This window comes from Cherax quadricarinatus, chromosome 23 (assembly GCF_038502225.1).
Source record: "Cherax quadricarinatus isolate ZL_2023a chromosome 23, ASM3850222v1, whole genome shotgun sequence".
Classification (NCBI taxonomy): domain Eukaryota; kingdom Metazoa; phylum Arthropoda; class Malacostraca; order Decapoda; family Parastacidae; genus Cherax; species Cherax quadricarinatus.
The window spans coordinates 32,169,803-32,196,735 of NC_091314.1; the positions used below are offsets into that span (position 1 = coordinate 32,169,803).

The 26,933-nt window shown below is 39.7% G+C and overlaps 1 protein-coding gene across 1 annotated transcript in view; it reads right to left on the reverse strand.

Annotated features, from left to right (window-relative positions):
- Nucleotides 1-26,933, reverse strand: part of LOC128685701 (D-aminoacyl-tRNA deacylase 1) — a gene marked incomplete at its 5' end in the record, with an annotated part of 119,211 nt that overhangs the window by 86,107 nt on the left and 6,171 nt on the right. The window contains 2 exons of the mRNA XM_070088118.1: nucleotides 17,605-17,737; nucleotides 17,989-18,091. Coding sequence (XP_069944219.1) covers nucleotides 17,605-17,737; nucleotides 17,989-18,091 — 236 coding nt within the window. The remainder of the gene's footprint in view (nucleotides 1-17,604; nucleotides 17,738-17,988; nucleotides 18,092-26,933) is intronic.

Consider the following 26,933-nt stretch of genomic DNA (forward strand, 5'->3'; position numbering starts at 1 on the left):
CAGTCAACCATCGCTACTATTGTGGGCAACAAAAAGGCAATCAAGGAAGCTGTTCTTGCCAAAGGTTCAACTGTGTTTTCGAAACAGAGATCGCAAGTGATGGAAGATGTTGAGAGACTCTTATTGGTGTGGATAAATGAAAAACAGATAGCAGGAGATAGCACCTCTCAAGTGATCATAAGTGAAAAGGCTAGGAAGTTGCATCAGGATTTAATTAAAAAAATGCCTTCAACTAGTGATGATGTGAGTGAATTTAAGGCCAGTAAAGGTTGGTTTGAGAGATTTAAGAAGCGTAGTGGCATACATAGTGTGATAAGGCATGGTGAGGCTGCCAGTTCGGACCACAAAGCAGCTGAAAAATATGTGCAGGAATTCAAGGAGTACATAGACAGTGAAGGACTGAAACCTGAACAAGTGTTTAATTGTGATGAAACAGGCCTGTTTTGGAAGAAAATGCCAAGCAGGACCTACATTACTCAGGAGGAAAAGGCACTCCCAGGACATAAGCCTATGAAAGACAGGCTTACTCTGTTGATGTGTTCCAATGCTAGTGGTGATTGCAAAGTGAAGCCTTTATTAGTGTATCACTCAAACTCCCAGAGCGTTCAGGCAAAAGAATATCCTCAAGGCTAATTTGTGTGTGCTGTGGAGGGCAAACAGTAAGGCATGGGTCACTAGGGACTTTTTCTATGACTGGTTACACCATGCATTTGCCCCCAATGTGAAAGATTACCTAACTGAAAAGAAATTAGACCTTAAGTGCCTCCTGGTGTTAGACAATGCCCCTGGTCATCCTACAGACGTGGCAGAACGACTTTATGGGGACATGAGCTTCATTAAGGTGAAGTTTTTGCCTCCTAATACCACTCCTCTCCTGCAGCCCATGGACCAGCAGGTTATTGCAAACTTCAAAAAACTGTACACAAAAGCTCTGTTTGAAAGGTGCTTTGTAGTGACCTCAGAAACTCAACTGACTCTAAGAGAGTTTTGGAGAGAGCACTTTAATATCCTCAATTGTGTAAACATTATAGGTAAGGCTTGGGAGGGAGTGACTAAGAGGACCTTGAACTCTGCTTGGAAGAAACTGTGGCCAGAATGTGTAGACCAAAGGGATTTTGAAGGGTTTGAGGCTAACCCTAGGAATCCTATGCCAGTTGAGGAATCAATTGTGGCATTGGGGAAGTCCTTGGGGTTGGAGGTTAGTGGGGATGATGTGGAAGAGTTGGTGGAGGAGGACAATGAAGAACTAACCACTGATGAGCTGCTAGATCAACTTCAACAGCAAGAGGCCAGACCTGAGGAAACTGGTTCGGAGGAGGGGAGAGAGAAATTGAAGAAGTTGCCTACTACAAAGATTAAGGAAATCTGTGCAATGTGGCTGAAAGTGCAAACCTTTATGGATGAAAATCACCCTCACACAGCTATTGCAAGCCGTGCTGGTGACTATTACACTGACAATGTTGTGAAACACTTTAGGGAAATCATAAAGGAACGAGAGGTACAGGCCACTATGGACAGATATATTGTGCGACAGAAGTCCAGTGACTCTGAAGCTGGTCCTAGTGGCATTAAAAGAAGAAGGGAAGTAACCCCAGAAAAGGACTTGACACCTCAAGTTTTAATGGAAGGGGATTCCCCTTCTAAACAATAAGACTCTCTCCTCCTCCCATCCCATCAATCATCACCAGATCTTCAATAAAGGTAAGTGTCATGTAATTGTGCATGCCTTTTTCAATTTGTGTGTATTAAAATTAATATTTCATGTGGTAAAAATGGTTTTTTTTTCATACTTTGGGGTGTCTTGCATGGATTAATTTGATTTCCATTATTTCTTATGAGGAATATTCATTCGCATAACGATAATTTCGCATAACAATGAGCTCTCATGAACGGATTAATATCGTTATGCGGGAGTCCACTGTAATGGCAAAAGTCGAATATTTCCACTACTTTGAGCTCAGCCTCAAGCTACTTCCAGTCCTGAAACCAGTCAAAATCATCTCTATTTCAGTAACATGTTTTCCATTCTATGGAATGATACCAAGAAACATCCAATAAAACTATAAGAACCATCTGGGAAAATACCACATAATTGCTATTTTAAACTATGTACATAGTCACAGCTTTGTTTTCCCATTATGCACTGCATTTAGCAGGATTATTTTTATAGGGTGCACACTCACCTCAGACCCACTCTCTCATATCTAGGCCAAAATTTACCACCCACAGCTTAAATAAGTAAGTTGACCCTGTGAGGGACCCTGAGCTCAAAGCCATAATTCTACATGACAGACAGCAAAAGGGTTAATTTTGGAGGTCTGGACAGTGAAAGGGTTAAAATCAGAATGTATGTGCATGTCTGTAAATGAAATTATGTACTTATAGAGTGTCATCACTGGCGCATGCACTGACAAGGCTTCTGGATTCCTTCAAATTTTTTCATTCATGACTATTGCAGACATCCAGGACACGTACCTGTTTTCATATACAATTTGTGGGTTAATAGTGAACCGTTCTAAAGTTATTTATTTTAATCAGAGGGAGCACTAAATCCATAGGAGTCATATAACAACCAGGGGAGAGGCATTCAGGTTTGATCCAAGGCAGGAGAGTTCACTTACTTGGATCAAGAGCCACTCATTGGTACAAGGAGTCTAGAAATTAATTTAAGAATATTTGGCAAAAGGTTGTCAGTGCCATGACAGTAGATTCATTATATATAAATTGTTGCTTTATTACTTAGCAAACCATACCACAGGCAGGGATAGAACCAGCGGTCAGAGAGTCAAACTCCAGACCGACACGTTAGCCACTGGGCCAGCTACTACAATAAGATTCATCCAACTAGGTATATTTATACACCATAGGAAGGTTAGCATAGGCACCACTGTGACCACAAATGCAAGTTTTTACAGACGAATCTCCCGCCAGCATGGCCGTGACAAACTGTAGCTCAGTGAGAAAATAGACTAAACATTACTCGGTGAGAAAAAACACACAACACAATTCAATGAATAAACACTATACTCAACATGTTGATATTCAGAGGCTGCACTTTAAAATTAACTTAGTGGCCATCATGCAGAACTATGCCACTGAAGCCAGGGTCCCTCACCCATATGAGCTGCAAGTGATAAATTTTGACCTAGATATGAGTGTATGGGTCTCTGTGGTGAGTGTGCACAATATAAAAAAAAAATCCTGCCCCACACAGTCCATTATATGAAAAGCAAAGCTCAGACCTTGTATTTGGTTTAAATTTAATAGTGAATCTGAGGCGTTTTCTACAATGTTTTATTTTTGGTTTTATTAGTTGTTTCTTAGTATAATTTGATAGGTTAAAGAACATACAATAGATATACAGATGATTTTGGTTTGTTTCAGGAGAGGAAGTAGCTTTGAACTGGGTTCAAACTGACGGAAATATTTGATTTTTGCCGATTTTCCTTAGGACAGGTAAAGTTCCCCCCTTACACTCCTGCCCCCGGTCTGTTTTATGGAGTTTTGGTAGGTCTGATTCAATTACTGAGATGTTATAAATCATGACCAATCATTCATGGTTATATTTTATTATCCAGGAAATAGAGTGAATCTTCTATTTTTGTATGATTATGAATCCAAAAATGGAAGTTAAGTGTAATATAGAAGAGGACTGGAGACATGATTAATGAACAGAAGAAATGTGCCAGTGCCAGAAATGTCTACACTGTTTATTTTTTACTCAATTTTTAAATTAGTATTTTTTTTTAATTTTGTGTGAAATTGGCCAAATTACAGTGGAACCTCTACTTGCGAGCGTGTCCACGTGCGAGCTTTTCCAAATACGAGCAGTCGACGGGTCGATTTTTTGCTTTCATACATGAGCAAAATTTCCATAAGCGAGCAGACCTCAGTCAGGTTCCTTGACACTGGTGAGGGGCTCTTGCTCTTGATCTCGGGAATTGTATCTCATTTGTTTGTTGGACTATCTTATTGAAACTTGGGCAATGCATGATGAAAAGATGCTTCTTAACGTACACCAAAAATGAAAGAAATCTAAGCATAAATAATGAAGTTCACTTCTCAGCAATTAGCCATCCCTTAGCGGTATTTTCGTGTGGTTTTTATGGTTGTATTCTCATTTTTTTTTGGTCTCATTTGATAGAATGGAAGATATATTACAGAAATAGATATGATTTTGTTTGCTTTCACAACGAAAAGTACCTTGAAATTGAGCTCAACGTAGGAGAAATCGTCCATGGCTATGTTTCAGAGTAAACAAATTACAGTGGACCCCCGCATAACGATGGCATCACATAGCGATTTTTCCGCATAACGATTACTTTTATCGCAAAATTTTTGCCGCGCATACCGATTAAAAACCCGCTTACCGATTTTCGTCCGAGACGCGTCCAATGTGCCCTCAGCCAGCCTCACATGTGCCGCCCCGTCCCATTGTTTACCAGCCAGCCTCCGCGGTAACATCCAAGCATACACTCGGAATATTTCGTATTATTACAGTATTTTCGGTGCTGTTTCTGGAAAATAAGTGACCATGGGCCCCAAGAAAGCTTCTAATGCCAACCCTACACCTCAAAGGGTAAGAATTACTATAGAGATGAAGAAAGAGATAATTGATAAGTATGAAAGTGGAGTGCGTATAGCCGACCTAGTCAAGCTGTACAAGAAACCCCAATCAACCATCGCTACTATTGTGGGCACCAGAAAGACAATCAAGGAAGCTGTTCTTGCCAAAGGTTCAACTGTGTTTTCGAAACAAAGATCGCAAGTGATGGAAGATGTTGAGAGACTCTTATTGGTGTGGATAAATGAAAAACAGATAGCAGGAGATAGCATCTCTCAAGCGATCATATGTGAAAAGGCTAGGAAGTTGCATGAGGATTTAATTAAAAAAATGCCTGCAACTAGTGATGATGTGAGTGAATTTAAGGCCAGCAAAGGTTGGTTTGAGAGATTTAAGAAGCGTAGTGGCATCCATAGTGTGATAAGGCATGGTGAGGCTGCCAGTTCGGACCACAAAGCGGCTGAAAAATATGTGCAGGAATTCAAGGAGTACATAGAAACTGAAGGACTGAAACCTGAACAAGTGTTTAATTGTGATGAAACAGGCCTGTTCTGGAAGAAAATGCCAAGCAGGACCTACATTACTCAGGAGGAAAAGGCACTCCCAGGACATAAGCCTATGAAAGACAGGCTTACTTTGTTGATGTGTGCCAATGCTACTGGTGATTGCAAAGTGAAGCCTTTATTAGTGTATCACTCTGAAACTCCCAGAGCGTTCAGGCAAAAGAATGTCCTCAAGGATAATTTGTGTGTGCTGTGGAGGGCAAACAGTAAGGCATGGGTCACTAGGGAATTTTTCTATAACTGGTTACACCATGCATTTGCCCCCAATGTGAAAAATTACCTAACTGAAAAGAAATTAGAACTTAAGTGCCTCCTGGTGTTAGACAATGCCCCTGGTCATCCTACAGACGTGGCAGAGCGACTTTATGGGGACATGAGCTTCATTAAGGTGAAGTTTTTGCCTCCTAATACCACTCCTCTCCTGCAGCCCATGGACCAGCAGGTTATTTCCAACTTCAAGAAACTGTACACAAAAGCTCTGTTTGAAAGGTGCTTTGTAATGACCTCAGAAACTCAACTGACTCTAAGAGAGTTTTGGAGAGATCACTTTAATATCCTCAATTGTGTAAACCTTATAGGTAAGGCTTGGGAGGAAGTGACTAAGAGGACCTTGAACTCTGCTTGGAAGAAACTGTGGCCAGAATGTGTAGACAAAAGGGATTTTGAAGGGTTTGAGGCTAACCCTGAGAATCCTGTGCCAGTTGAGGAATCCATTGTGGCATTGGGAAAGTCCTTGGGGTTGGAGGTTAGTGGGGAGGATGTGGAAGAGTTGGTGGAGGAGGACAATGAAGAACTAACCACTGATGAACTGATAGATCAACTTCAAGAGCAAGAGGCCAGACCTGAGGAAACTGGTTCAGAGGAGGGGAGAGAGAAATTGAAGAAGTTGCCTACTACAAAGATAAAGGAAATCTGTGCTAAGTGGCTTGAAGTGCAAACCTTCATGGATGAAAATCACCCTCACACAGCTATTGCAAGCCGTGCTGGTGATTATTACACTGACAATGTTGTGAAACACTTTAGGCAAGTCATAAAGGAACGAGAGGTACAGGCCACTATGGACAGATATCTTGTGCGAAAGAAGTCCAGTGACTCTGAAGCTGGCCCTAGTGGCATTAAAAGAAGAAGGGAAGTAACCCCAGAAAAGGACTTACTACCTCAAGTCCTAATGGAAGGGGATTCCCCTTCTAAACATTAACACACTCTCTCCCCTCCTCCCATCCCATCAATCATCACCAGATCTTCAATAAAAGTAAGTGTCATTTAATTGTGCATGCCTTTTTCAGTTTGTGTGTATTAAAATTAACATTTCATGTGGTAAAAAAAAATTTTTTTCATACTTTTGGGCGTCTTGCACGGATTAATTTTATTTCCATTATTTCTTATGGGGAAAATTCATTCGCATAACGATTATTTCGCATAACGATGAGCCCTCTTGCACGGATTAAAATCGTTAACCGGGGGTCCACTGTACATCACTGTCCATTCCAATATGCAGTCGTGAATGGGTTGACATTATTTATACAATTATTGCAATAAGAAATAACAGTAAATCTTATATTTTTTGTGTGAATAAAAATTACAAGTTATATAATAATAATAATATTGGCAGTTTGGAGGGATATGTTGTGTATCTTTGTACGTATATGCTTCTAAACTGTTGTATTCTGAGCACCTCTGCAAAAGCAGTGATGATGTGTGAGTGTGGTGAAAGTGTTGAATGATGAAAGTATTTTCTTTTTAGGATTTTCTTTCTTTTTTGGGTCACCCTGCCTCGGTGGGAGACAGCCGACTTGTTGGAGAAAAAAAATAATAATAATAATATGTATAATAATAATACGTATAATAATAGTACAATAATACAATAATAATATAATATATATAATAATAATACATAATAATAATGTACTACATTTTATTATTATTTTTTTTATTATCACACTGGCTGATTCCCACCAAGGCAGGGTGGCCCGAAAAAGAAAAACTTTCACCATCATTCACTCCATCAGTGTCTTGTCAGAAGGGTGCTTTACACTACAGTTTTTAAACTGTAACATTAACACCCCTCCTTCAGAGTGCAGGCACTGTACTTCCCATCTCCAGGACTCAAGTCCGGCCTGCCGGTTTCCCTGAACCCCTTCATAAATGTTACTTTGCTCACACTCCAACAGCACGTCAAGTATTAAAAACCATTTGTCTCCATTCACTCCTATCAAACACGCTCACGCATGCCTGCTGGAAGTCCAAGCCCCTCGCACACAAAACCTCCTTTACCCCCTCTCTCCAACCTTTCCTAGGCCGACCCCTACCCCGCCTTCCTTCCACTACAGACTGATACACTCTTGAAGTCATTCTGTTTCGCTCCATTCTCTCTACATGTCCGAACCACCTCAACAACCCTTCCTCAGCCCTCTGGACAACAGTTTTGGTAATCCCGCACCTCCTCCTAACTTCCAAACTACGAATTCTCTGCATTATATTCACACCACACATTGCCCTCAGACATGACATCTCCACTGCCTCCAGCCTTCTCCTCGCTGCAACATTCATCACCCATGCTTCACACCCATATAAGAGCATTGGTAAAACTATACTCTCATACATTCCCCTCTTTGCCTCCAAGGACAAAGTTCTTTGTCTCCACAGACTCCTAAGTGCACCACTCACTCTTTTCCCCTCATCAATTCTATGATTAACCTCATCTTTCATAGACCCATCCGCTGACATGTCCACTCCCAAATATCTGAATACATTCACCTCCTCCATACTCTCTCCCTCCAATCTGATATTCAATCTTTCATCACCTAATCTTTTTGTTATCCTCATAACCTTACTCTTTCCTGTATTCACCTTTAATTTTCTTCTTTTGCACACCCTACCAAATTCATCCACCAATCTCTGCAACTTCTCTTCAGAATCTTCCAAGAGCACAGTGTCATCAGCAAAGAGCAGCTGTGATAACTCCCACTTTGTGTGTGATTCTTTATCTTTTAACTCCACGCCTCTTGCCAAGACCCTCGCATTTACTTCTCTTACAACCCCATCTATAAATATATTAAACAACCACGGTGACATCACACATCCTTGTCTAAGGCCTACTTTTACTGGGAAAAAATTTCCCTCTTTCCTACATACTCTAACTTGAGCCTCACTATCCTCGTAAAAACTCTTCACTGCTTTCAGTAACCTACCTCCTACACCATACACTTGCAACATCTGCCACATTGCCCCCCTATCCACCCTGTCATACGCCTTTTCCAAATCCATAAATGCCACAAAGACCTCTTTATCCTTATCTAAATACTGTTCACTTATATGTTTCACCGTAAACACCTGGTCCACACACCCCCTACCTTTCCTAAAGCCTCATTGTTCATCTGCTATCCTATTCTCCGTCTTACTCTTAATTCTTTCAATAATAACTCTACATATAACAATTATAATAACAGACGGCTTCAAAGGGCCGTCGCTAGATGGCAGTGTTTACCACAACAAAAAGGGAACGGTTGTGGCTGCCTCCACCTGTTACATAATGACATATTTTATTCATTCTAGAGTATATATCAGGTTTCTATGTGATTTATTTTGTTTATTATTTCATATTAGAAGAACTGTGATAGATAAATAAGCTGTAGAGTTGATGATAGCGAAATATTCAAGAAGTATGTTGTCCTGTCTCCAGACAAACTCCCGTCGACCGCCGACAACGCCCATACCACTACATGAATGACGTATTTTATTCATTCTAGAGTATATATCAGGTTTCTATGTTATTTATATTATGTCATATTAGATGAACTGTGATAGATAAATAAGCCGTACAGAAGATATTAGTGAAATTATTCATGAAGTATTTTGCCTGGTCTCTAGACAAACTCTTGTCCACCGCCGACACTGCCCATACCACTACATGAATGACATTTTATTCATTCTAGAATATATATATCATGTTTCTATGTTACTTATATTGTTTATGTCATATTAGATGAACTGTGATAGATAAATAAGCCATATAGATGATAGCGAAATTATTCATGAAGTATTTTGCCCGGTCTCTAGACAAACCCTTGTCTACCACCGACACCGCCTATACCACTACATGAATGACATTTTATTCATTCTAGAATATATATATCATGTTTCTATGTTATTTATATTGTTTATGTCATATTAGATGAAATGAGATGGATAAATAAGCCGTAGAGTTGATATTAGCAAAATTATTGAAGTTCAGAATTCCATTGGAACGGATTAATTGCATTTCAATTAATTTAACCCTTTGAGGGTTTTGGTCGTACTAATATGCCTTACGCGTAGGGGTTTTTGACGTACTAGTACACATAAATTCTAGCAGCCTCAAATCTCGCGCGAAAAGGCTGGTAGGCCTAGGTGTGAGAGAATGGGTCTGCGGGGTCGGTGTGCGCGGTAGAAAAAAAATCTGGGACCCAGTGGTGCATTGTGGGAATGCCCTCTTAGTAAACAATGGCCACCATGCCTCGCGGTAAGAAGATCCTCACTTTTCGGCGAATTGGGACACTTTTGTTCCCCAGTGACAGTTCTAATAGTGATGGAAGTGCCAGTGAAGATGAGTTTCGTGGTTTTAGTGAGGTTTTGACCGAAACTAATGACCATAATATCGGTAATAGTGAGGAAAACCCAGACGACCCTCAGCCTTCCACCTCTGGTGCTGGGCCCTCTTGTTCACGTTCAGTTGTTCCAGAACCCAAGAGGAAACTTCTATTTTCCCAAATCCCAGACTCAGATGAGAGCATGGGTGATGATAGTGATAGTGAATATGAACTACAAGCTCTTCAAACTAGTTCCAGTAGTGATAGTGAAGTGCAATATTCCCCAGTGAAGCGTCAGTATATACGATGATATATGCGCTCTGGTAGTGTGCCATATGTTATACCAAGGGGAAGGAGTGTATCTCGGAGTACATCCCGTGGCTGTACAACAGGAACAGACAGTGAAAATGACGAAGATACTGTTGCAATTGGGATGGAAAATGTGCATGGTGGTAGTGGTGCCGGCAGTGAGGCACCAGCAGTGGGCCATGCTGCCACCCATGCCGCTGCCTCAGCTGATCTAGAACAAAGGCCACCATCCCCCACTCACCCACCACACCAGCCTCCACAACCACAACCTCCACAACCACAACCTCCACAACCACAACCACCTGTCATTGTCCAGTACCCACCAGCAGACCGCACATGGGATTGGCAGGAAGCTGTCAATTTTGTTCCAAATCCCCACCAGTTTGATGACAGCCAAAGTGGAATACGGCCATCTTGTGCACTTGGGAACAATGCCACTGAACTGGAATGTTTCGAGTTATTCTTTGACGAACCACTGATGAAAAGTATTGTCATGGAAAGCAACACATACTACGAGTACACCATGGCAAACACATTACTTTCACCAAAATCACGTCTACACCAGTGGAAGGAGGCAACTGTGGCTGAGATGTATCTTTTCTTTGCCACAATAATGCTTATGCCACATGTATATAAGCACAAAGTGAAATCATACTGGTCAACAGACCCCCTGATTGCAACACCAGGTTTCAGTGATATAATGCCAGTGAATCGATTTGTGCTAATGTTACGTATGCTTCACTTCTCAGATAAAACCAGGCCTGACAGAACTGACAGGTTATATAAGATTAGGAATGTGTTTGTGTATCTGAAACAGAAATTCAGTACGCATTTTTATCCCTTCAGGAAGCTTGTAATTGACGAGTCTTTGATTCTGTTCAAAGGAAGACTCTCTTTCAAGCAGTACATACCAAGCAAGAGGAAACGCTTTGGTATAAAGTTGTTTGTGCTTTGTGATTGTTACAGTGGTCTGGTAATGGATATTATTGTGTACACTGGAAGTTATACATTGCAAAATACCAGGAAGTTATTGGGCATCTCAGGTGATGTGGTTCGAACAATGATAGAACCATACCTTGGTAAGGGGCATATATTATATACAGATAACTGGTACACAAGCCCCTCACTCAGTGATTTTTTGCGAGTGAACATGACAGATGTGTGTGGCACAGTGCGTGCAAATCGGAAACATATGCCCAGGTTTGACGCTGGCACTCGTAGAGGTGAGGTGCAGGCGTTTGCTGCCAATGACATCATGGCATTTCGGTGGCATGACAAACAAGATGTCACACTGTTGTCATCAATTCACCCTAATGAAATGGCAGACAGTGGCAGGCAGCATAGAGAGAGAAATGAACCCATTCTAAAACCTGCAGCTGTGATTGATTACACCTTCAACATGCATTCAGTGGACAAATGTGACATGCAGATTGGGTTTGCTGATTGTGTTTGCAAGAGTTATAAGTGGTACATCAAACTGTTTTTCCATCTTCTGGACATTTCCATGCTCAATGCTTATAATATGTATAAGATGAGCACCAGAAACAAACCACAGTACGGCGAATTCTGTTTGTCTGTCATCAGACAAATAGTATTCAAGTACCAAGGAACAGCACCTGCAATTGACCGCCCACCAAATTTTCAACAACTACCTGCTCGTCTGAAGCATGGTGATCACTTCCTGGTAAAACTGCCTGCTACTGCTTTGAAGAAAAAGGCTCAGAAGAGGTGTTACGTCTGTGCACACAAAAAAACGCACACAACAACGCAGAGACACTCGTTTTATGTGTGAGGAGTGTAAAACACCAGTGTGTATGACACCATGTTTCAAAGAGTTCCACAGGCTGCAGAACTTCTAGAAACATTCCCTGTGACTGTATATGTGTATATAAAATATAGAAAAATAGTAATAAACAACATTTCATATCGTTTGTTTGTATAAATATTTTCTGTAAACAAAATAATGACAACAGTGTTTATGCCCTTATTGTGTAGTATTGAAAAAGAAATAACTTACAAAATACTGATCATGTTGGCCTCAGAGGCCATAAAAGTTACTCAGAAAAAGAAAAATTGAAAAATAATTGAAAATAGTACATAAAAAAGTAAATAGAAAAATACCGGGTGACGGCAGTCGGCGATGTTACCATACGTTGTTCAATTTTGGCAAATTTCACGCCTCCATATCTCGGTAAGTATTGACGTTAAAATTTTTTTGTTTAGCCTATAATGTTTAGAAAAAAAAACTATTTTTTCATAAGAAAAAATATTTTTTTTTTTTTTTTGAAATTTGGCCGACCCTGAGAACGAGTTTCGGAGAGGGCCTGTCGACCCTCAAAGGGTTAAATGAGGAAAATTGACTCTGCAAACGAGCAACTCCAGTTGTGAGCAAGGTCATGGAACGGATTAAACTCGCAAGTAAAGGTTCCACTGTACTGACTTCTATGCACTTCATAAGGTAGTTTAATGGGCATTTTCTTATACAATAAGGCCCCACTTTACGGCGTTCCGCTAATATGGCGATGTCAAATTATGACCAAAATTTGCTATACGGCAAGCGGTCTTTCAAATACAGCGACCCCCCCCACCCGGTTTGTTTACATTTTCTGTGACCACATCTATTATGTCAGGAAACTTTCCAAAATTTCAAGTGTTTTAAAGTTACTGCATATTTTATATGTATTCTGATAATTATAATACTTATGTATACCTGTACCTAAATATACTTACACACAGTGCTGGTGTGCAGGTACACATTAAAATCGCTAAGTCTCTCTCTACTCATGATGCCAATACTACGTAATAATAATCACTCTTGGGCACACTAAATGTCTTATTTTACATCAATATAGGCATTTTCATTAATCCATCTATGATATTTTCCTCAAAATTATATATGAAACCCATTACATAGCATATAAACATGATACATACACTCACAAAATAAAAATTGATGTAAATACACCTACCATCCGACTTACGACCTGCTCGACTTACGACCACTTGACTTACGACCTTGTTTTTTATGCCAAATTTCTGGGAAATAAACAACTATTTGTGTTGTACACAGTGTTTATCCTAAACCTTACAGTATAAAATACAGTACTAACAGCATAAAAAGTAAAGTAAAACATGAAATAGCAAAATAAAACAAAATAAAGTCATTACAAAAATGTTTTGTTGATGTTCAGTGGTAAAGTTCGACTTACGACCATTTCGACTTACGACCGGTTTCTCGGAACTGAACTCGGTCGTAAGTCGGATGGTAGGTGTATAAGATTTGCTTACAAAGCAGCTGTGTAGGTAGTGTCAGAAGAATTACGTTTTCTCTAGTCAAACTGGGGGATAACTGCAGAAAAATATTCTTTTTGTATGCCTTTACTCTATATATAGCAATTCACGACCCTTGTGGGTTTAGTGCTTTTTATTATAATAATATTATTATTATTATTATTATTGTTATTATTATTATTGTTATTATTATTATTCCAGTGGAACCTCAAAAATCAAACTTAATCCATTCCAGGAGCTAGTTCTAAATTCAAAAGTCTGAAATTCGAAGCAATATTTCCCATAAGAAATAATGTTAATACAATTAATCCATTCCAGAAACCCAAAAATATTCACACAAAAAATACATTTTAGAGAGATTAATTACAGTTTTACATACAACAAATACTATAGTTTTTAATTATGTATTTATTATTTATTTAGTAATTTAAGCATACATACAGAGGTACAAAAAATACAGGTAAGAGCAGCATGCCAAAGCCACTTATATGCATAGCATTACGGGCTGGCTTAAAATTAACTTAAGATTAACTAAGCAATGATGAAATCAGTGATAAAACATTATTGTAAACAGATAACTATAAAGCACAAATGAGTATTACAAAGACAGGTCATATGGTTGCTTGCATTGCTGTACATTCAGTCGAATGGAGTATTCTGTTAGGTAGTGTATTTAAAAAAATAATAAAGTTAGATTGGGTCCTAGGTTTAACATTTGTGTGATATAATTGTGAGTAACATATAGGATATACAATTTATAAGGTTCAGTTATTCAGTATTTATTTGGTTTTGAGTGAGTAAGTGATCTTTGAGAAGAGACTTGAATTTATAAACAGGTAGTGTTTCTTTTAGATTTACAGGTAATGAATTCCAGATTTTAGGGCCTTTTATGTGCACTGAGTTTTTGCATAGCGTGAGATGGACACGAGGAACATCAAAGAGTGATCTGTGCCTTGTGTTATGGTCATGTGTTCTGTTGAGGTTGGCAAGGAGATGTTTGAGGGGAGGGTTAATATCAGAGTTAAGTGTTCTATGTATGTAATAGGTGCAATAATAAGTATGGATGTTTTGTATGGTGAGTAGGTTGAGTGTTTTGAATATTGGTGGAATGTGTTGCCTGTAGTGAGAATTTATCATCATTCTAACTGCAGCCTTTTGTTGGGTAATTAGTGGTCTGAGATGGTTAATTGTCGTTGAGCCCCATGCACAAATTCCATAGGTGAGATAGGGGTAAATAAGAGAGTGATAAAGGGCCAGGAGGGCTGACTGTGGAACATAGTACCGTATCTTCGATAGTATGCCTACAGTCTTGGAAATTTTCTTAGAAATTTGTTGTATATGTGTATGAAATTTGAGTCTATTATCGAGGTGGATTCCTAAGAATTTTCCCTCTGTTAGCTTTGTGATAGGTGATCCGTTTATTGTTATGTTAAGAGGTACATCTGTAGCTCTGTTACCAAACTGAATGAAGTAGGTTTTGTCAATGTTTAGTGTAAGTTTGTTAGTCCTCATCCAGGTAGATATTTTCTGTAATTCGGTGTTTACAGTATTGGCTAGCATGACTGGGCTCGGGTGAGAGAAGACGTATGTAGTGTCATCTGCAAAAAGTGTGGATTTGAGTAATTGCGAAGCATTTGGTAGGTCATTTATGTATAGGAGAAAGAGAAGAGGGCCAAGGACACTTTTACTTACCTTTATTGAAGATTGGTGATGGCATCTGGAAGATAGGGAGGAGGAGAGAGGGAGTTAGGGTTAGTGTTTGGAAGGAGAATCCCCCTCCATGAGGACTTCAGGTAAAGCCCTCTCTGTGGTTACTTCTCTTCTCTGTCTTTTAATGCCACTAGGACCAGCTTGAGAGTCACTGGACCCCTGTCTCACAAAATAACTGTCCACAGTCCTCTGTTTCTGGCACCTATTTAACATTTCCCTAAAATGGGACATGGTTCTGCTTGTTTCAGCTTGCTCAGGGTGGTACTTTTGCACAAACATTTGGACATCATTCCACTTGGCACAAATCTCTTAAATCTTTGAAGAAGGCACCTCATCCACTCCCTATTTTAACACCTTTCGCAACATCAGCTTCCTTGATTTGTTCTTTCTTTGACAGGATAGAACCGATGGTCGACTTGTTTTTCCCATACATCCTGGCAAGCTCAACAAGTCTCACACCACTCTCATACTTCTGTATTATTTCCTTCTTCACATCTATGGTGTTTCTCACTTTCTTTACCACAGGGGTACCACTAGCAAGTTTCTTTGGGCCCATGGCAGCTTATTTCACAGTCCCACAAGCACTAAACACAATGAAATAATCGTAAAATGCGTGAATGAGAGCACAGGTTAGTGTTCACTCAAGCATAAACAAAGCTAGACTGCTCACGGCGCCTGTGTGGGGAGGCGGACAGAGCGGGCGGCAGACAGGTCCCATACGCGGCGGTCCGAAAATAGGGGCGCGTTCGATAGTAGGGGACACAGTTTGTCCGAAAAAATGGTCCTATTTTCGAAACGTTCGATATGTGATACGTTCGATTTTTGAGGTTCCACTGTATTATTATTATCATCATCATCTTCATTCACTCTAAAAATGGCGTGTTGCTGTTTGTTTATTCTGAACTAACTTGTACACAATGTAAGAGTATTTGTATTGTGAGGTAATTATTATTATAATAAAAAAATATTGAGGTAAATGTTTTACAAACTCTTACAAACGGACGTGAATGAACTAAAAGTAGACACATTAATACGCATTTATTTCCTCTGACCAAGTGATCGCCCACTACCTGTTCAGTTTGTGTTCTTACATTGTCTCAACTCTGTATCTCGTTCTCTCTCTCGTTTACTCTTTTGTTAACTAGTTGGCTCTCATTGAGAATGGCGTCTAAGGTTAGCTGTGATAAAAAGAGAAGTCATAAGCCTCTTGCTTTAAGTGCCAAGTTAGAGGATGGTGTGCCATTCTGATTTTATTCAATAAACACCCTGCCACTCACCTCTCCCACATTAATATTAATATTTTAAGGTAAGTAATAAGTGTACTCTGTGTGTATCTTACCTTTTATTGTGTTTTTAATGCCTATTTCTATTGCTAACTTAATATAAGTTAGTGTAAACTTGTTGTCTGGCATTTATTGCATATTTTGTGTGCTCTGATAACAGTACTTGTGGAGCTGTGGTAGCCAGGTGGAGGGACAACATTACATTTTCTCTGCTCAGCCATCAGAGAAAACGTGTATGAATCTGCATTTGGCCCAGCCACTCCCACACTCCACTTTTGTTTACAATTTTCGGCATGAATTATTCATTACTTCTACCTTCATTTATGATGGCATCTAAAGGTAGTTGTTAGAAATGATTAAATTCAGTGAACAAGGTACATCGATGTTAATAATATGGCTCTGGCCCACAGTGTAGGTAGCCGGTAGGTGTAGCCCAGGCGGGCTACACCTACCGGCTACCTACACTGACTTCCTACAAATAAATACTACTCACCTCTCTTCCTATATTAAGTCTACACATATTTTAAGGTAAATAATGAGTGTACTGTATGTGTATTTTACCTCTCTGGGATGTTTTAAATATCATATATTAAGTATGAGATGGGGAACCAGGGCTACCTACACCTGGGCTACCTGCACCTGACTTCCTACAAATAAGTACGTACTACTCACCTCTCTCCCTACATTAAGATTACAAATACTTTAAGATAAGTAATGAATTTACTGTAAATGTATTTTACTTTGTGTGTTTTTAATGCCTAGTTCTATTGCTAACTTAATATAATTTAGTGTAAACTTGTTGTCTGGCATTTATATGCATTTATAAATAGAAGAAAAAGGCGTTCTGCCTTCCGGCGATATCTGCTTTCCAGCGACAGCCTGGAACCTAACCCGCCGTGTAAGTGGGGTCCTACTGTACTCAATTGATAGAATGGAAGGCAGGCAGACTAGTGAAATAGGTAAGAACTTGGATATACAGAGCAATGAAACTGGGTTAAAACAGGACTTAAAATAGGCAAAATCGCTGATGCATAAATTGTGCCCAGACCTCGAACTTTGGACTTGTCATTACCTTCAGAAAACAATTCTCTACCACCAAGCAATACTAATTTCAAGGGTCTGGACAGTGAAATGGTTAATGTGGCTAAAGAACCTTTCAATTAATCACTCCAGCTAATCAAGGCTTTTTGCAACCCAAGTCCTGTATGAAAAGGTAAATAATGTCTTTTCTTCATCAATGCTATTGGTGCATACAAAATTTCTAACCTACTATGCCAATGTTACTACTAAGAGCCCAAGATAACAAAAAATGTTACCTTTAACCTTATCACTGGTGTACTGCCTGCACAACTGAGTAAAGAAGTCTTCATAAAATGCTTGTGCTGCTTCACCGCCCATAGCATGACGATAGTCTGGTTTATTCCCCTTCAAATCGCAGTATAAAGTGAACTGAAATCATAAATTTGTGCAACATTACTTTAAACATAATGTGTAATTTCTTCCCATAACCAATCAAGCTATTTTCTAGAACTAAATAAAATATTTCACAATGTTCCTAGTAAATAATATTTCTTTTTAAATACAGTAGTAGTATAAACTGTATTATCTTTTAATTAAAAGTTCAGTAATAATGACATATATTATTGAAAGAAAAATTTTCACCAGAAAGTACCTTCCTACAGATGATTTACCTGGCTTACCTGGGAAACTGTGAGGACCTCCAGACCAGCATCCTTAACGCTCAGTTGCCACCGCTTGCCATTTCCATCTTCAAATAATCGGGTGTTGAGAATCTTTCGAACTCTGCCACCATAAGAAATTTATCTTCATAATAAATAACATACTGAGATATTACAGAAAAACTGTATTTTATCAGTTATATCATTTACTCATCCACTCATTAATTATTTGGACACTTCTATATTCAGGTACTGTGTCTTTCAAGGTAGCTACTCAAAGTTTCATAATTTTTTTTTTTTTGACATGCCTTTTTTATTTTCTCTCATCACTACCTTATGTCTTTTTTTCCCCCTCATTACTATCTTGTGTCTTTACTTTAAAGAAAGTTAGCAAACACCCACCAGAAAAGGAAGAAAAAGTGGTGTAAGAGTTAAAAATATATAAAGTGACACCCAACCATTCATGCTGCTTTCATGTCACACTTGGTAACAAGTTAAACTACTACTTTTTTCACTACACTAGCTAAATATCCAGTCGATGAAAATTACTCTATACAGTGGACCCCCAGCCATCGTAGTCATCAAATTTTGTAATATTTGGTAATCGTAAAGTTTGTTTCCTCAAAATATTGGCTTGGTGATCGTCATTTACCTCGGTAATAGTTGTTCATCCCAAACGAGTACAAGTGGCCCCCCACACCATTCAGTCAGTCTGCCATTGTTTATCAGCGAGTGACAGTCACCCCTCGCAGCCATAAGATACATTTCGTAATATTCCATTCTTTTTGTGCTTGCAACTGCTAAATAAGCCACCATGGGCCCAAAGAAAGCTTCTAGTGCCAGCCCTTTAGTAAAAAAGGTGAGAAATACTATAGAATTCAAGAAAGACATCATTGCAAAATATGAAAGTGGAATACATGTGGCACAGCTTGACAGGTTGTATAAGAAACCCCATACAACCATCACTTCCATCGTGGCCAAGAAAAAGGAAATCAAGGAAATTGTTGTTGCAAAATGTGCAAATATGTTCACAAAACAGAGATCGCAAATACTCGAAGATGTGGAGACTTTGTTGTTGGTATGGATCAACCAAAAACAGTTAGCAGGAGATAGTGTTATGCAGTTGATAATTTGTGAAAAGGCAAGGCAGTTGCATGATGATCTCCAAGAAAATGCCTGGAACTAGTGCTGATGTCAGTGAATTTAAGGCCAGCAAAGGCTGGTTTGAGAGATTTAAGAAGCGTAATGACATACACAGTGTAGTAAGGCATGGCGAGGCTGCAAGTTCTGACAAATATGCGGTTGAAAAATATGTTCAGGAATTCAAGGGGTACACAGAGGCTGAACAATTCCAACCCCAACAAGTGTTCAACTGTAACGGAATAGGCCTCTTTTGGAAGAAAATGCCAGAGGATCTACATCATGCAGGAGGAAAAGGCACTACCAGGACACAAGCCTATGAAAGACGGGCTAACTCTCACGTTCTGTAGTAATGCTAGTGGGGATTTCAAAGTGAAGCCTTTACTGGTGTATCATTCTGAAAATCCCAGTGTGTTCAAGAAAAACAGTGTCGCCAAGACTAAACTGTGTGTGATGTGGAAGGCAAACAGTAAGGCATGGGTCATGAGGGAAATTTTCCTTGACTGGTTCAATGAAGTGTTTGGCCTTAGTGTGAAGAAATACCTCCTGGAAAATGAATTCAAGTCAGTAAGTAATTCAGTCAGTCAGTCAGTCAGTCAGGCACACAAACTTATGTTTACCTCTTTTTATGTGTACAAAGTAACACTTCATTACGCCACAGGTTATCTCTCGTCTAATATCTTTGTTTTCTTCGTTAATTCTAAGACTTAACCCTTTCAGGGTTTTGGATGTAGAGTGGACCCCGCCTTACAATATTAATCCGTTCCTGAGAGCTCATCGTAAGCTGAAATTATCGTAAGGCGAATTAATTTTCCCCATAAGAATTAATGGAAATCAAATTAATCCATGCAAGACACCCCAAAGATGAAAAAAAAAAAATTTTACCACATGAAATATTAATTTTAATACACACAAACTGAAGAAGACATGCACAATTACTACTCTACTAAGAATAGAATACATGACACTTACCTTATTGAAGATCTGGTGATGATTGATGGGATGGGAGGAGGGGAGTGTGTGGAAGTTGTTATTGTTTAGAAGGGGAATCCCCTTCCATTAGGACTTGAGGTAGCAAGTCCTTTTCCAGGGTTACTTCCCTTCTTCTCTTAATGCCACTAGGACCAGCTTGAGAGTCACTGAACCTGTCACACAACAAATCTGTCCATAGAGCTCTGTACCTCCTGTTCCTTTAAGATTTGCCTAAAATGGGCCACAACATTGTCACTGTAATAGTCACCAACACTGCTTGCAATAGCTGTGTTAGGGTGATTTTCATCCATAAAGGTTTGCACTTCAACTCACTTTGCACACATTTCCTTAATCTTTGAAGTAGGCACAATAGATTCCACAACTGGCATAGCCTTCTCAGAATTAGCCCCAAACCCTTCAAAATCTTTCTTAATTTCCATACTAATTCTCACCCTTTTTACCACAGGGTTGGCACTAGAAGCTTTCTTGGGGCCCATGGTAATTTATTTTGCAGTTACAAGCACAAAAAACACTGGGTGAAATGTACCGAATGTATACGTGGATGTGCCCGCACTGGCTGGCTTGTAAACACTGGTGCTGAGGCCACACGTGGGATGCATTCCGGACGAATCACATAAGGCGAGTTTTTTAGCGTGAGGCGAGGCAAAATTTTTTCGTTAAAATGTATCGTGTGGCGGATTTAACGTAACGCGATGCCACTGTAAGGTGGGGGTCCGCTGTACTAGTACGGCTTACACACCAGGGTTTTTGACGTACTAGTATGTCTAAATTCTAGCGGCCTCAAATCTAGTGAGAGAAAGCTGGTAGGCCTACATATGAAAGAATGGGTCTATGTAATCAGTGTGCACAGTATAAAAAAAAATCCTGCAGCACACAGTGCATAATGAGAAAAAAAAAACTTTGACCGTGTTTTTGGATTAAAACAGCGACTTTGCACTGTATTTTCGTATGGTATTTATTGTTGTATTCTAGTTTTCCTGGTCTCATTTTATAAATGGAAAACATATTATAGAAACTGAGATGATTTTAACTGGTTTTACAATGAAAAGTACCTTGAAATTGAGCTCAACATAGCAGAAATGTTCGATTTTTACCTACGTTAAAAAAGTAAACAAATAATGCTAAGCGTCCAATACACGTCAACTGGTGAGCCTAATATTCTTTCACAAGTGCGCTGATATTATTTATACCATTTCTACACTAATGCAATAGTCTGCATAACAGTAAATCTTCTATTTTTTGTGAGAATAAAAATTAAAAGTGGAAAGCAAAAGAATGTAAGAGGGGTGTGGGGACGTGACTAATGAACAGAGGAAATGTTATTTTAGTGCCAGGAATGTCTTTCTTGTTTATTCTGGACCCTATGTGGAAATTGGCATCTTTTGAAATTTGTGTGAAATTGGCACAAATGCTAAATTCTGACCACTGTATTGGATAGTTGAAATTGGTAAATGGGTGGTTTCTTGTACTCATTCGATAGAAAAAAAATGGCGTTCTAGCAAAATACTAGTTATGATTTTTGTCGGCTAATACACTGGAATTGGCCGAAAAAAGGGCTCAAAGTGGGCAAAATCGCCAATGCGTAAACATCGTCGAGGCCGCTAACTTCGCGAGAGTATAATTCCATAAGTTTTCCATCAAATTTCATACTTTTGGTGTCATTATGATCGGGAAAAGATTGTCTATCTTTTCATAAGAAAAAATAATTTTTTTTTTTCTGAAATTTGGGTGACCCTGAGAACAGGTCTGGGAGAGGGCCTGGGGACCCTGAAAGGGTTAAATGCTTATACCTTTTCTTGCCACTTTCAGCAGCACTAGTAAGTCTACTGGGTGTCATGATTGCTTGGCAGATTCAAGATATAGTAATTAAAAGATCAAAACACAATTCACAAACACAGCTAACTTGTAGCAGAGAAGAAAGACTGGACGCGTATGAAGTACGAATGCTGGGATGATGGGGTGGTGCTGTAGGCGTGGCAGGGGATGGCGGGAGGTCTCCCCCGCTGATCCACAACTAGGTGGCCACTTGAAGAAAAGGGAATTTTTTTTCCATTCTGCAAGCTGAACTGTGTTAAATTAATTTTACGTGTTACATAAAATTGTGCCACAATTCTTCAATCATGTTATACCCAAATCATACCAAACAAACTCGTTCTAAATGACGGTCTACTGTACAGTGGACGCCCGACCAACGGCAGCATCAAGTAACGCCAAATTCATCTAATGGTGCTCTTTTGTGTAAAAAATGGCTCCACCAATGGCAAAAAACTCATCTAACAGCGTTCGTTGCAAAAGTGTTCATGTGGCCACAGGGTGGCCAGAGCATGACCTGAGTGGGCCCAGCCACTCCAAGACTCAGTGAGCCAATGTTTACAAGCCATTGCAGTCGATTCCATGTGCACCTGCGATATATTTTGTATTATTCCAGTGTTTTTAGTGCTTGTAACTGCTAAATAAGCCACTATGGGCCCCAAGAAAGCTTCTAGTGCCAAGTCTGTGGTAAAAAGGGTGAGAATTACAATGGAAATGAAGAAAGAGATCATTGAAAAATATGAAAGTGGAGTGTGTATGTCTGAGTTAGAAAGGCTACACAGTGGACCCTCAGCTAATGAACGCATCACATAACATTAAATCCGCCTAACAAAGTGTTTGAGCGTAAAAATTTTGGCCCACCTAACGATAAAAAACTCGCCCAACGTGATTCATCCCAAACCTGTCTGTCCAGCCTGAGCACCTAGGCTGCCCTGCCATCATTGTTTACAAGCCAGGGTGGCTGGTTTCATGCATACATTCGATACATTTTGTATTATTCCATTGTTTATAGTGCTTGTAACTGCTAAATAAGCCACCATGGGCCCAAAGAAAGCTTCTAGTGCCAACCCTGTGGTAAAAAGGGTGAGAAATACTATCGAAATACTATCATACCACGGTCAGCTGCTGCTGCACCACCGTCAGCTGTTGCTGCACCACTGTCAGCTGTACTACTGGAAGATGTGGAGAGACTGTTGTTGGTGTGGCTTAACGAGAAACAATTACCGAGAAACAATTAACTCCCAGAGGGTTAGCCACCCAGGATAACCCAAGTCAGTGAGTCATCAAGGACTAACTTATTTCCATTGGGGTCCTTAATTTTGTCCCCCAGGATGCAACTAACACCCAGGTGAACAGGAAAAAATACCTGGAACTAGTGTTCATATTGGTGAATTTAAGGCCAGCAAAGGTTGGTTTGAGAGATTTAAGAATCGTGGTGGCATATACAGTGTGATAAGGCATGGGGAAGCTGAAAAATTCCAACCCCAAGAAGTGTTTGTGACAAAACAGGCCTATTCTGGAAGAAAATGCCAAACAGGACCTACATTACTCAGGAGGAAAAGGCACTCCTAGGACACAAGCCTATGAAAGACAGGCCAACTTTCTTGTTTTGTTGTAATGCTAGTAGGGATTGCAAAGTGAAGCCTTTACTCATGTATCACTCTGAAAATCTCAGAGCGTTCAAGAAAAACAGTGTTTCATCACTTATCAATACTCTTCAATAAAGGTAAGTGTCATTTTAACATTTATTTATATAGTTATTGTGCATGTCTCATTGTTTTCTTTGCAGGGAAATGTATATTTCATGAAAAAAAAAAAATTTAATACTTTTGGCTGTCTAGAATGGATTAATTGGATTTCCATTATTCCTTATAGGGAAAATTAATTCGGGTGATGATAATTTCGTCTAACGATGAGCTTTCAGGAACGGATTAATATCGTTAGCCGAGGGTCCACTGTATAACAAACCCCATTCAATCATCAGTACTATCTTGGCAAACAGAAAGGCAATCAAGGAAGGTGTTGTTGCGAAAGGTGCAAGTATATTTTCAAAACAGAGACTCCAAATAATTGAAGAGGTACAGATACTGTTATTGGTGTGGATAAACGAAAAACAATTATCAGAAGATAGTGTCTCTCAGTCAATAACATGTGAAAAGGCAAGGAAGTCACATGATGATTTCATTAAGAAAATGCTTCAAATAGTGTTGATATTGATGAATTTAAGGCCAGGAAAGGCTGGTTTGAGAGATTTAAGAATCATACTGGCATATACAGTGTGGTAAGGCATGGTGAGGCTGCCAGTTCAGACAAAAAAGCGGCTGAAAAATATGTGCAGGACTTTAACCCTTAAATGTTCCAAACAGATCGGCGTTCAAATTCGTAGTGCTACAAAAGTAGATCTACTTGTTTTTACATATTTTCAAATATAACAAAAAAAATGTAGATAAAAGTTTTTTTACACGTTTTCACATGCAAAACAAAAAAAAAAGATCTACATTTTTTTACATACTTTCAGATGTTGAAAAAACGTATATATACGTTTGGACCATTTAAGGGTTAAGGAGTACATACACTGAAAAATTAAAACCTGAACAAGTGTTTAATTGTGACGAAACAGGCCTGTTTCGGAAGAAAATGCCAAACAGGACCTACATTACTCAGGAGGAAAAGGCACTCCCAGGACATAAGCCTATGAAAGACAGGCTGACATTAATGTTGTGTAGTAATGCTAGTGGTGATTGCAAAGTGAAGCCTTTATTGGTGTATCACTCTGAAACTCCCAGTGTGTTCAGGAAAAACAATATCGTCAAGGGCAGAATTGAGACACACATGCAACACATGGGAATCTTTACTGAAGAAATGTTTCGCCACACAGTGGCTTCATCAGCCTAATACGAAGTAGAAATGGGTAAGGAGAGGAGGAGTCCGAGGTAAACAGTCCCTCAACCTGGAATCGATGTGTTCAGTCCATCACTCTTGTAGGAAGTACAGTATAGGGCCAGAGAGGTGGTTTATATACTGCAGTCAGATGATTCAAAGCAGGAGGCGAGGGGATCACAGTGGGACTTGCCACTAGTGTAAGTAGGTCGTTGTCCAAAGGTTGGACAAGCGTTGAAGTCTTTGTACCAAGATCCCATGATGTTGCATTGTCTGACAGATGTGATGAATGGTTTTGAAAACTGACAAGTTGAAGAATTCAGACATTTATGCAACACATGGGAATCTTTATTGAAGAAACGTTTTGCCACACAGTGGCTTCATCAGTCCAATACGAAGTAGAAGTGGGTAAGGAGAGGAGGAGTTCGAGGTAATCAGTCCCTCAACCTGGAATCGATGTGTTCAGTCCATCACTCTTGTAGGAAGAACAGTATAGGGCCAACCTTTGGATGACGACCTACTTACACTAGTGGCAGGTCCCATCGTGATCCCGCCGCCTCCTGCTTCGACTCATCTGACTGCAGTATATAAGCCACCTCTCTGGCCCTATACTGTACTTCCTACAAGAGTGATGGACTGAACACATCAATTCCAGGTTGAGGGACTGATTACCTCGAACTCCTTCTCTCCTTAACCATTTCTACTTTGTATTGGACTGATGAAGCCACTGTGTGGCGAAACGTTTCTTCAATAAAGATTCCCATGTGTTGCGTAAGTGTCTCAATTCTTCAACTTGTCGGTTTTCAAAACCATTCATCACATCATCAAGGGTAATTTGTGTGTGCTTTGGAGATCAAACAGTAAGGCATGGGTCACTAGGAAACTTTTCATGGACTGGTTTTATGGTGTGTTTGGCCCCACTGTGACAAAATACCTGGAAAAAAAATTGTCACTCAAGTGCCTCCTGGTACTGGACAATGCTTCTGCCCATCCTTACGACTTACAAGAGCAAATTGCAGGGGAGTTTAGCTTCGTTAATGTTAAGTTTTTGCCTCCTAATACAACTCCTCTCCTCTAGCCCATGGACCAGCAGGTCATTTCAAACTTCAAAAAACTCTACACAAAAGCAGTGTTTCAAAAGTGCTTTGAAGTGACCTCAGATACTGAATTGACCCTAAAAGAGTTTTGGAAAGATCACTTCAATATCCTCAGTTGCATAAACCTTATAGGTAAGGCTTGGGAGGGAGTGACTTGCAGGATTTTGAACTCAGCTTGGAGGAAACTGTGGCCACAATGTGTACAAGAGAGGGATTTTGAAGGGTTTGGGGCTAACCCTCAGGAGCCTATGCCAGTAGTGGAAGCTATTGTGTCATTGGAGAAGTCCTTGGGGTTGGAGGTTTGTGGCAAGGATGTGGAAGAGTTGGTGCAGAACGATGATGAAGAACTAACCACTGCAGACCTGCAAGAGCTTGAGGTGCAACAGCAACAGATCACAGCTCAGGAATGTTCTTCAGAGCAGGAGGATGAGAGACGGAGGAAGATGCCTTCGTCAAGGATTAAGGAAATGTGTACAATGTTTACAAAGGTGCAAGCATTTATCGATGAATTTTATCCTATCACAGCTGTTGCAAGCCGTATTGGCAACATGTACAATGACACTCTTGTGTTCCATTTTAGGGAAATCCTAAGGGCACATGAGAAACAGAGCTCTCTGGACAGATTTTTGGTGTGACAGGGGTCCAGTGACTCAAGCTGGTCCTAGTGGCATTAAAAAACCAAGAAGGCAGGTAACCCCCACCAAAGGACTTGGTACCTGAAGGCTTTATGGAAGGGGATATCCCTTCCAAACAATACAAGACCTCAATCTCCCCTGCTGCTGGCACATCACTATCAACACCTCCACAATAAAGGTAAGTGGCATTTAATTATTGTTTATTTTGCATGTCCCATTCATTTTTGTGTAGGGAAATGTATATTTCATGTTAAAAAATTATTCTGTTTAATACTTTTGGGTGTCTGGAACAGATTAATTCTATGTATTTCCATTAGCTCTCACGGGGAAAATTAATTCGACTAATGGCTAATTCGACCAAAGGCTAGCTCTCTGGAATGGATTAAAGTCATTGGTCGAGGGTCCACTG